Source organism: Hipposideros armiger, unplaced genomic scaffold, assembly GCF_001890085.2.
Source record: "Hipposideros armiger isolate ML-2016 unplaced genomic scaffold, ASM189008v1 scaffold_192, whole genome shotgun sequence".
Lineage (NCBI taxonomy): Eukaryota > Metazoa > Chordata > Mammalia > Chiroptera > Hipposideridae > Hipposideros > Hipposideros armiger.
The window spans coordinates 1,847,813-1,859,908 of record NW_017731542.1 but is presented as its reverse complement, the minus strand read 5'-3'; the positions used below and the strand labels follow the sequence as shown (position 1 = coordinate 1,859,908).

General features: G+C 43.1%; 1 protein-coding gene across 1 annotated transcript in view; it reads left to right on the top strand.

Annotated features, from left to right (window-relative positions):
* DOCK4 (dedicator of cytokinesis 4) overlaps positions 1-12,096 on the top strand; it is a 392,534-nt gene that overhangs the window by 288,812 nt on the left and 91,626 nt on the right. Inside the window, 1 exon segment of the mRNA XM_019653023.1 lies at positions 7,751-7,849. Within this exon segment, the coding sequence (XP_019508568.1) occupies positions 7,751-7,849 (99 nt within the window).

The following is a 12,096-nucleotide window of genomic DNA, read 5'->3' as shown; positions in this document are numbered from 1 at the left end:
CCATCTCCACCTTTGGTTCAGGCCTCCCATGCCTTGGATGAGGCCCACCACATTGTGAGGGCCACCTGTTCTACTCAGGCTACCATTCAAATGTGAATCTCACCCAGAAGCACCCCCACAGACACCCCAGAATTGTGTTGAACCAAATATCTGGGCACCCCATAGCCCAGTTAAGTTGACACATAAAATTGACCACATCACAAACCCCCAGGAGAAAACAGTGGAGGCAGAAGCACAAACGTGGCTACGGAAGACGCTGCAGCATGAGTTTAGGTGAGAAATCAGTGCGCAGAGAAGGGACACGTACTGAGGTCCACACCATAGAAGGGAAGGAAAGGAGTCATAGAAGATTCAAACCAGGCTGAGCGAGGGCCACTGGGCTGAGGGCGCTAGCCGTTCCATCGCCAGGCAGGAGGACTGAATCGATCCCTGTGGGCACTCCCCCAAGGCCAGAGGCAAGGACATTTGGCCAAAGCGAAAGGACACAGCGAAGAAGTGGAATCGAACTAGATTGGTGCTCGATGTCTCAGTCACCTATGATCCAAGCAGACTTGTTTAAGGTCTAACAATTGAACAACTGATTTTTCCCTTTCTCCCCACAAATCTGTTTCCTGGAGGCCAGGAAAAGGTGTTTCAGGGTAGGGATCTCTTAAAAAATAGCCAAATGTAATCGTTTCCTCTTTGCCAGAAACTCCCCAGCCCCCATTAGCACTTCTGTGGATTTCATACGAGGCTGAAATGAAAACTAAAGAGAGCGGGAGGAAGATGGACTGTTAGACTATTTTTAAAGTGTCTTCTGGGAATGAACGCTTCCCGCCTCCCCCATTTTAGGCCATAATATAAAGGAGGGATGCTTGACGGCTTACCTATCAACGTGACAACTTGAAGAATAAAATCCCGCTACAGTTGATGGGTGCCTAATTGCTTTTATTTCTTAGAACTGTAATTAAAGCGTAGCTTAGCATTGACTTTTCTTGCATTGCAAGTGATTACGTTTCTTTCACATTTGAAAATGCCATTTGTTTAAAACTCTTCGCCAGCCAGAGCTTGCGTGGTGTTAGGTGGGCCTTATGAAGAGTAGCCAAGCTGTGTTCCGCAGGGAGCCTCCTTCCTTGAAACAGAATGATAAAGCAGGACCATTGGAGACAGTGTGAGAACCTTCGAGTTTTTTAAAATGTTGATTTCATGTTGTTTATCCAAAATAAAAACATATATATTTTTTTAAAAAAGTATCTGAGACCTCGAGAAAGCCTTTGGTTAAAAATCATTCATGTTCTGCCCCCTCCAGGCTGGATTCCTTCATCCCTTCTCCTCCTGTCTGTTCTGAGCCGTCTCCCCGTCAGCCCCCTTTTCCCGAAACAGAAAAACTCAGGAGCGGAGGCCTTTCTAGGTGTCCTCCGCCGTCAGGCAGCTCTGAAAGCACTTGCTGACAGTTTAAGAGTTTGCACAGTGTTTTGGTTCTAGGCTTTTATTAAAGATTTGCCCACATATTGTTTTTGTTTTGTTTTGTTTTTAAGGTATATATTAGTTAAAACCATATTAAAGCTCAGGTTCTTAAAGAAGTACTTGGGAATGGGCTTCTGTGGAAAATAATTTTCCGTCTTTCCCTAGAAGAGACAGAGATAAAATTAGGCCTTTAAGCCAGTGTGTCACCTCTGAACATAGAATTTAACATGAAAAATATGCACCACCACCCTGAAAATCAGAGTTGACCCTGTGTTTGATCTGTGGTGTTTGAAAAGAAATGTGATCGTGCATATTTGGGGCTATTCAAGACCCTGTTTCAACTTTGTTCTCTTACCTTGACCCTGACCTTTTCCGTAGCAATTGGCATGAGCAAGTCCATTACTGGGGGGAGGGTGAGACCGTATCTTTTCATTTCTTACACGTCACTCGTTGACATTTGCACAGATTTTTAGGGGGTGGGAACGGGGCCGGTATGCGTGCCCTGGTTCCAGTGCCGCGAGCAGCTGTGTGGTTTGTGTTGAAATCTGGTGTTGGGAGTCACTGCATTCTCGGGGTGGCCGAGGGCGACTGCCAGCAGATGGAAGGAGAGTGGACTGTGGTGACGAGCATCCCACTCACCTCCCACTTAAGCTGTGCTCCAACCGGAGCGCAGAAATGTCAGGCCGCGTTTCCGTTGCCTCTCATATCCAGTGGAACTCACGGTTCAGCTCATTCGTTTATTCCTTCGTTCGACAACTCTTTCCTGTGGGCAGACCCCACTCTAGGGATTATGTGAGAAATACGGTAGGAAATTAAAAAGATAACAGCCGTGGCCCTCAGTCGGCTTGTATCCCAGCTTGAAAGCAGCCTTCACACAGTAATTATGATACAGTAAGACATGACAGTCGTTGTGCTGGGGAAGTGTACAGCGTGCCATGTAGTAAGGAAACCTGGGTGAGTCTTGGGGTTCATCGCACCCACTTCGCTTGGTGGTCCATGTGCTGACATAACTCACATTTGTATTTCTGGCCAGATCTCTGAGCTCCAGACCTGAGTAGCCAGCCATCTGTCCTCTCCACCCCTGTATTTGCTTTCCCAGTTGAGAGGTGTTTGCATTCCTCTGGCTTTGGGAAGGGTACTTCCTGTGGGGGCATCCACCTTCAGGGTGGGACTGAAACCCGGGGGTGAGATCTGTAAACCTCACACAGGGGTGGCCTGTGCCCTCTGCTGCTGACCCTGACATTGTCTGCTTGACATCGGAGCCCCGAATCACCCACAGTCCTTTCCACTCTCAGGGTTGTCTGTCCTCCAGTGTCTGAGGCTTGTTTGCAGGTTTGTTGCTGTCTGTGACGATGGCAGTTCAGTTCCTGGTAGCTTTGACCCCACAGGCCCTACCCGACTCTGACTTCAGCTTTTCNCCATCATGGGAAGATTATTGTTACTGCAGAAGTAATAATTCTGTTGCTGTTGTTACAACGAATTTTACGGTGAGAAATACGCTCTGGTCATTGACAAGGTCAGTGCTCCGTGGCCACTGAAGATCGGCCATATTTCTTCATCCTTTTCTCATCGTGAGCGGGCTGGCTGTCTGACTAGGAAGACTTTGCATGCGGTCCTACACTGAGCATTGAGCAGCCTTTCCAGGAATAGGGCCGCCAGCCAGCAGACGCGCCATGGGTAAAAGCGGTCCCCACAACGTGCGGTCCCCACGGCGTGTACCTTGTTTTCTCAGTACCGCGGCTGTCACCCAGCCTCCCGGTGACACCAGCGGGAGGAGTGGCTTTCGCTCTACTGCAATCCCGGATAACAGCTGCCTCCTTTTTCCTATTTATGAGGCTTGTACTTTTTGTTCTTCTACCAACTGTTCTTTGAATTTTACAATGCTCTCTCTAGCTGGAGAATAATAATAATAATAATAATAAAAAGCACCACTGTAATTGTTCCTTTCAAAAATCTAATTGTGGGAGCAGATTTTATAAAGTAGCATAGATGGCCATTTGCTCAGACCCTCAACTAATTGGACTCCAGAGGCCTTTACAATCTGTAAATGTTTTTTTGCCTCTCACTTAATTCTCTTAAGTGCCATGTATAATACAGACAACGGAGCTCAGTGTAGGCCACGTCTAAGACACATGCTTGTGGGCTTATCTGAAGTTTTCGTGCACTACGGGCCTGTGGTTCGCGAAGGGGAAAGAATGCAGGAGAATTCTGTAAGAAATTTCTGGCAAAATTGTGCATTTGTATAATAGAAGGTTTTTTGAAGACCGCTTTATAGCCATCTAATATTAGCTCACAGGCATTGATAGAAACGCCCATTATACTCAATCTACATAAAATGGATGCCAGCCATTGAAGCATATAGTGTTTTAAAGGCGATTTGTATGTAAAAAATTCCCACATTAACAGTAAGTGAATATTGGCCAGCAATATGTATTTCTTTTCAACTATTGTGAGCCTAGGGTTTTCATATAGACACTTTAAATCTCTTAAAAACAAAGAAAATTACATTATGGCTGAAAACTATGTCAGTAAAATATTGGACGTCTAGGCCTCTTAACAGCATTCAGTGTGCTTGGAGTTCCTAAACGGATGTGGTGAACAAATAAAACGACACTGTACAGTAGATGTTGGGATTCATGTGTCATAAATGTGCCCAAATTAGATAGATATTAGGCTGATAAGTTGTTTGTAGAGGGCCTAATCCAGGTGTGAGAGATATAAATAGTAACCTGAATTCAAAGAGGTGTTCTCCTATGTACAATACATTGATTATAAAGACTTAATGAAAGTCTATTCTGTTTTTAATAATTTTCCTTATTATTATGAATAATATGTCATTCTTCCAACTTCAAGGTATTTCACTGTTCACAAGATGGTATGTTGAAATAAATATTTTAAGAATATTAATAGTGGCTATATCAGGGATAAAAAAACTAAGAGTAATGAAAAACGGAATGTGTCTCTACCAACTAGATTTGCATTTTTAATTTCAGACATTAAAGAGAGGTTAAAAACTGCAGACACTGGTTATCAACTGACAGGTTCTTATAGATACCTATTTGTATTTGAAATATAACTCCAAAACACAGGTATATTTTCAATATAAAATCAAATCAGTCTGAACAGTAGGAAGAAGTGCTGGAGATACCGGGGTTGACATCCCAGCTTCACCATTTTCTAACTGAGGAGTTGGAATAGACGTCTTAACCTTAACAGGTCTTACGTGAAGCTAATAGTGTCCACCCAACAAGGCTCTAGTAAGGAATATACTGTATAATTATTTTAAATTTCAGTTTCTGATTGTTCATTTCCAGGATATGTAGGAAAATATTTTTTGTCCATTGATCTTGTATTCTGGGACGTTGATTCACTCACTTAAGGAGTTTTAATAGCTCATTGTAGATTCCATAGCATTATCTGTGTACACAAATATGTTGTCTGTGAATAAAGGCAGTTTTCTTTTTAATTCCTTTCTAATCTCTAGTTCTTTATTTTTCGTTCTTTACTGCAATGGCTAGAACCTTCAGTATGATGTTGAATAGAAGCAGTGAAATGTTTAAGCTTTGATGTCTGAAAAGTCTTTATTTTGTCTTTGTTTTTGAAAGATAATTTCACCGGGTAACACACTATTGGTTGATGGTTGTTCTCTTTCAGTATTCTAAAGAAGGTGTTCCACTTGTATTGTTTCCAGTGAGAAATCTCTCATCCTTATCTTTGTTCCTTGGTATATATCTTTTTTCTCTGACTGGTGGTAGGATTTTCTCATTATCACTGGCTATAAGCAATTTTATTATAATGTGACTTGGTGTAATTCTTTTTTATGATTCTTGTGCTTAGGGTTTGTTGAAATTCTTTGATACATAGGTTTATAGTTTTAAAGGAATCTGAGATTGTTTCCCCCTTATTTATTTAATTTTTCTTCTTCCTCCTCCCCCGAGGTCTCCAATTACACATATATTCTGCTACTTGAATTTGTCCTATAGTTCACCAATGCTTTTTTTTCTTTTCTTTACTTTTAATTTTAGTCTATGTTTCATTTTGGAGAATTTCTATTACCCTGTCTTGAAGTTCAATAATCTTTTCTTCTGCAGTGTCTAATCTGCCATTACTCCAATTCAATGAATCTTCGTCTCACGCAAGATAGTCTTCCTCTCTGGAAGTTCAATTTGGGTTCTTTTGATGTCTTTCATTTCTCTAAATAACATGATGAACTTTTCCTCTACCTTTCTTAATATGTCTTTGATTGCTAATTCTATTATCTGTGCCATTTCTGGGTCTTTTTCTATTGATTAATTGTTTTTTTCTTCTCATTAACATTATTATTTTCCTCCGTTTCTTTGTATGCCTGGTCAATTCTTATTGAATGCCAGACATAAATTTTAACTTGTTGGGAGCTGGATTTTTGTTGTTGTTTTCTCTGAGTTTTTTTGTTTGTTTGTTTTGCAAAGTTTATATTAAAATTACTAGAAGCCATAAAAATTAAACTCTTACAAAGCAAGAATTTTTTGCCCCACACTATCCTACCAATTCACAGATCTTAGGTCCCAATTCATGAGCCAAATCCATAATAGCATAATAATAGAAGAGTCAGTTTTCTGCAGGGAGCTAGAATTTTTTTTTTTTTCTAAAAATATCTTTGAGCTTTGCTGTGGAATGAGGTTAAATTTCTCAGGAAGTGTTTCGGGTCTTGCTTTTGAACTTTCTTAGGTAGGATCAGAGCAGCATTTATTCTAGGAGTAATCTTTTTAGTACTCTAACTAATGTCCTATTAATAGGGAGGTTTTCCAGCCAGGCTTGTGAGAACAGGCACTATTCCTAGTCTGCAATGAGCACCAGATACTGTTGTCTCAATTCTTTTGGGTAGTTTTTTTGCTAGCCTTGGATTGTTTCCTTACACACATGCACTAAAATATTAATAATTGTGCCCTTAAATTTTCTGTTTCTTGTGTTAAGTGTCCCTTGTTCATTAATAAAATAATACGTGGAGCTGAGAGGATAATTTTCCTAGCCCATACTGGTTAGTTTCTTAAATATTTGCAGGGATATTAATTCTGCAGGGATAATTATTTGTCATACTCCTGTGTTACAAATGACTAGCCACGTGCAAGGAGCCAGCCTGTGTCTGGTTACCCTGCCACGGCCACTGAGTAGCATCTCTAGGCCTCCCTGGGCAGCTGGTGGGGATACACTTGCCTCTCCTGCCTTAGCTGCCTCTGTTGGAAAATGCCACTTCTCAGGGCTTTTACTCTCTAATTTTATGTGTGAGCCTACAGTCTCTTTCTCTGTAAACACAAAGAAACCAATTCCCAATTAAACTGCATTTCTGTACATTTACAGTTACCACTGATTGCTTCTCCTGTTGTGCTTGTATTGTTTCAAATGTGGTTAAAATCGTTTAGCTGTGATTACAATGGTTTAAATGTGATTAGAAGCTGATAAATTCTTCGCTGAGCAAAAATGATTGTGTTAAAAACAAATATTGTCAATTAGAAATGCATTGGGAAATGCAAGTGATAGCAATTTTATAGGTCTTCAAATCTATGATGCTGTGTACATTTTTTTTTTCAGTATTAATTTTTAAGGTTTGGACTTTGCAGGTGTCAGACACATAGCCACCAAGCACAAAAGGATTGCAATTAACTTAAAGTATTTTTAAAAGGAGATTGAAAGCAACTCATGCAATGTGTAGCTTTTTGTACACCCTGCGTTAGCAGGTGAGCTCTCTGATGAGCTAAGGAAGGTTCTGTGAATTCAGAAACGGAGCACAGTTACACGAAGAGCTTTGGTCAGGAAGACCTAGGGATAAAACTCCAACTCTGCCAATTTCTACTTGTGTGACCTTGGCTGAGCTTGTTAGCCCACAGAACCTCCATTTTTCCTCTTAAAGTGAGCATCATACCTCCTACCTCATAGCGTTGGTATGAGGCGCGAGTGAAATATTGAAGGAAGGTGCAGGAAAATGCCAAATACAGGGTCGGGGCCTCGCTGCCTTGTCTCCTTTAAGTGTGTGGTGTTACTTCCCTAGTGAAAAACTTTCACCCAAGAAAAATAATCCATCTTAAACATACCAAGGAAATGGTAATCATCCCAGGGAGAAATTTTTACTGTTATTATGGTTAATTTAGATTAAGAAGACTTCACAGGGTGAGTTTGGATCAGAGTGGGGTGCGTGCGCGTGTGTGTGTGTGTGTGTGTGTGTGTGTGTGTGTGTTCTATTTGAAGGCAGTTCAAAGTAAGTCACTGATGTTCTTTTATGTCCTTATTTAAAAAAATAACAATAAGCTTGCTTTTTTTTTTTAATTAGGGGGAGTTCGTTGCTTGTCTCCTGTCCCTGTTACGACAAATGACAGATAGACATTATCAACAGCTTCTTGATAGCTTCAATACAAAAGAAGACCTACGGGTAAGTGACATTAAAACATATCTTTTTAGCTTCTCTTGTTGTTATTCATCATTGTTCAGAACATTGCTTTACCTGTTTTCACTAAATTCTAAGCAGTTTTTTCTCAGCTTCATCCACACATCTGCTCGTCTGTACCGGCTCTTTAAGACTTCTATACTCAAGCAAAGTAATGAACTCTTACTTTGGACAAGAACATAGGGTTTAAAACACCTATCATCAAAGTGCAATAAACCAGAAATGATAATAGAACTAACGAGACCAAAGCAAATAGGCTAACTCTGGCTCTGTGCACTTGGGAATATTGCCTTAATGGAAGGTAAGGGAGCAGATAGAAATATATTAGCTGATCTCATCCCTGTAAAGCCACACTGAGAAATTCTGGCTACAGCATTCTGACTAGGGAGGCAGGGTTGTAATCGACATTCTCTATCAGCTCTAGTCTAATCAGTACGCTGTGCTAGTCCGACATGCTGGCATTAAATAAAAAATATTGATGCCGGGTTTATAACTATCCAATCTTTGCTGAGATTTTGGGAACTTGAATGCTTCCTTCGTGGTATTCACTAAAAGCTTAGAAGTTGACTGTCCTCAGTCGGAGAAAGGACCTGTCATCTGTTCCTTCTTTATTTTTATTTCTCTTCTGTCTCTTTGGTTTTCCAGACACCTTTATACCTAAACCATCATAGTGGAAGGGTCACTGAATCGCTGGGGGTGAAGTATAGGACAGTGGGTACAGACAGACGGTAACGTTGCATGATCGGAAGACTTCGCAGGGCTTTCTGGGAGATTTGTAGGATTTTTTTTTAAATATAGACAGTGCATAAAGGTCACTTATCTGTGCCTTTTAACTGCCTGGAGGGTGTTGTATGACCTCAGAAGATCTTTCAGTTACCTTGGGGCAGTTGACAAGCCGAGCTACAGGAAGTACAGAATAGGTTTGGGCAGGTGTCACCTACCTGGCAATCCACTGATTGACATATGCCCAAGCCTGAAAATGCCACGCTTTTCATGCTTACATTCATTCTTGAATTTAGATTTTAAAATGGATAGAAAAGAATGAGAACTTACCCATTCTACATACGAAAATGTATGTGGTTAAATAGGAAGATATTATAATTGTACAGTTATTTACTTTCATCAGACTTTGGATATTTACCGCAGTTGGGGAGCCGTTAGATTTTGCTTGAGTCTGTGACTTCCTGTTTCAAAACTTCATTTAGGAGAAGAGTCCCTATTTTCACAGAGCCTGGGAATAAAGAAATAACACCAAAGCACAGATTGAGAAACATGATTAATTGAATGTAGCTGTTGCATCTTGTGCTTTAATAGTCACATGAACAAAGCAAATGGGAGTGATGAATAAAGGGGTTTATGTGGGCTTGCCTCGTTCCAGGCAGCTGCACAGCTTCTCAAAGGACAGACATTTCCTTCTTCAACATTAACTGGTCCTCAGGCCAGGAAAATTATTTCATGATATCAGCTACGTCACCTGTCCTTCAGGGAGCATAGATGGAGCCATTCAGGCACACCTGACACTACCGGTGCTGTTATATAAGCTGGGACAGAAAGCCCAGTCCCTGTAGGACAGGACGTCACACAGGTTACGGGTATTAGCTCCATGAGTGGCCACTGCACAGGGTCAGCACCCTGAGCTGGGGAGCATCTGGGACTTGATGTCAACTGTCAATCCAAACTCAAGGTGAGAGGAAAAGTCCCCGCGGGAGGTCTCAGCTGAGAGCTGAGAGCGGAGTGTGAACGTAATGGACATATTGGGCTGAGACATTCAGACCTGTCCACTAAAATGTCACCCGGATACCCTAATGACATAGCACACCCGCCACTCTACCTGTATAACAGTTATTAGAAGTTGGAATGTTTTAGTTTATTTGTTTATGTGTATCCCCAGCCCCTGGCCACTAGGTCATAAGCTCTTTGATGTCTGAAATGTTGGCTGGTTCACTGTTGTCCCTTCAGATCCAGAGCATGTCAAACCCATGGCAGACATTTGAGAAACACTCGTTGACTGAGAGTGTGGAGGGTGAGGAAGCGAGTGGTAAGGCGTAAGCCTCTGTGAGTGTGCACCAGCTTTGCGTGGGGGACACTGGGAAGCGAGGGTTTTGAGAAGGGAGAGAGATGAGTATATTTGAGCTAAGAAAGCCCTGTCTGGATACACTATTGCAGATGGATTAGCTAAGGTCAAGACGGGAGAGAGAACCCTTTAAAAGAATAGGATGCAGTCATCTAAGCTACAGATAACTGTGGCCTGAAACAGATGACCATGATGATAAATTGTAAGGATGTTTAGGAGGTTGAGTGGGTAGGACCTGAGGACTGATTGTATGAAAAGGTGAAGGAGAGAGATTCGTTGGAGAGGACTCCCAGGTCCTCTGACCTGGCTGGATGTTGGTACCGGTCAGTGCCTGAGGAACCCAGGGGATGTAGGTGTACAGGTGTGGGAGCAAAGATAAACATGGTTTCAGCCTGAGTTTGGTCATCTGAGGGACCTCCAAGTAGAGATGTCTTAGAGACGGTGTCTGCAGTTCAGGAGAGAGAGCTGGACCACAGATGTAGATTCAGAAACTGTCAGCCAGTGAATAATAACTGACATCAGGGGGATAAATGAACATCGAAGAAGAGAGTGGAGTACGAAGCTGAGGGACCTCAGTAGAATCCTAAGCATGAAGGAGCAAGACGGGGTGAACAGTGCCTGCTGTGGTAAGGCGGCCACGTGAGATCATAAAAGGGCTCATTAGCATTGTCGGTAAACTTGAGCAATTTCAGTGCAGTGGTGAGAGTGGAGGTCAAGCTGTCATGGATGGAGGAATGAGGGAAAAAAAAGATACAGTGGATACGTGTTTCGAGAAGAGGAGGAGTTGGCTACTGCAGGAGAACCTTGGATGTCAGAGGAATCGCTATGATGGAGGAGACTTACGCGTGTTTAAATATTAATGATCAGAGCTGGGAGAGGGGCGAGCTGAAGACATTCGGAAAATGAGAGGTGCTGACCCACAGGGTGAGGGCCCTGAGGAGGCGGCAGGCGGGGCCAGAATCAGCCGGGATGGGAGGGAGGTCAGCTTCCCGAGTGAGAATGGGAGCAGAGGAGCTGGCGGGACGGCAGCCTCCCGGCCACTGACTNTGAGATCTGTAAACCTCACACAGGGGTGGCCTGTGCCCTCTGCTGCTGACCCTGACATTGTCTGCTTGACATCGGAGCCCCGAATCACCCACAGTCCTTTCCACTCTCAGGGTTGTCTGTCCTCCAGTGTCTGAGGCTTGTTTGCAGGTTTGTTGCTGTCTGTGACGATGGCAGTTCAGTTCCTGGTAGCTTTGACCCCACAGGCCCTACCCGACTCTGACTTCAGCTTTTCTGCAGTGCTGGCGGGTCTCTGCAGCTGGCCGCTCTGCTATGTGCAAAGCGGTGACCCCTGCCCACCCTCCTGAGGCTGCTCGGAGCAGCTGCTTGGGTGTCTCCCCCGATGTCCAGCCCACGCGGGGACCCAGTCTGTGGAGAGCAGCTGGCAGCCCTGCATGCCACCACAAGACTGACAGTCCTCGCTGCCTGAGGACAGATGCCTAGTTCAGGGGTCCTGGTCTAAAGCTTTGTGATAGAGGAAGCGAAGACGATGACTTTCCTCAAACTTAACCTCATGGAGAAACTCGTGCATTTCTAGCTGCTCTCCCCCTTCCCAGCCCCACACCCGCAGGGAGTTACTGATGGGAGCTGGCCTTACCCACCCAGGTGGGTACATCAAAACCGAATGTACGTGATCACTCCTTCATACACTCAGCGAGGCGCACGTGCAGGGAGCTGTGTCTGAGATGTGAGCACATGGACCCTTTCCAGCATGGATTCCATTGTTAAATGCTTGGAAAATCAGTGTTTGCACAACTGTGGGTTTCCTTTTTTTTTTTTGGAGTCTGCTTGATAAGTCCAGGTGTTTTCTTTTAAAGGTAAGAATTAGCATTTTAACCAGTCAGCGTGTTTGGCATTTACTCACTGATTCTATCACTTGCATTGGCCGTCTGTGCCCTGGGAGTGGAGAAAAAGGAAAATTTGCAGACGAGGTAGCCATATATTTCTCTTTTCATGCACTACACGTGAATTATTTGTCTGCCTCACTGTTTTGCTGTAGCGATTTTCTTAACAGCTGGCTGCAAATGGCATTCTGAGAAATCAGATCCCACTGGCTGCAGCACCATATCAGATAAGCTTTATCTTCCTTTCTAATTAAACATCGCTAGGCAGC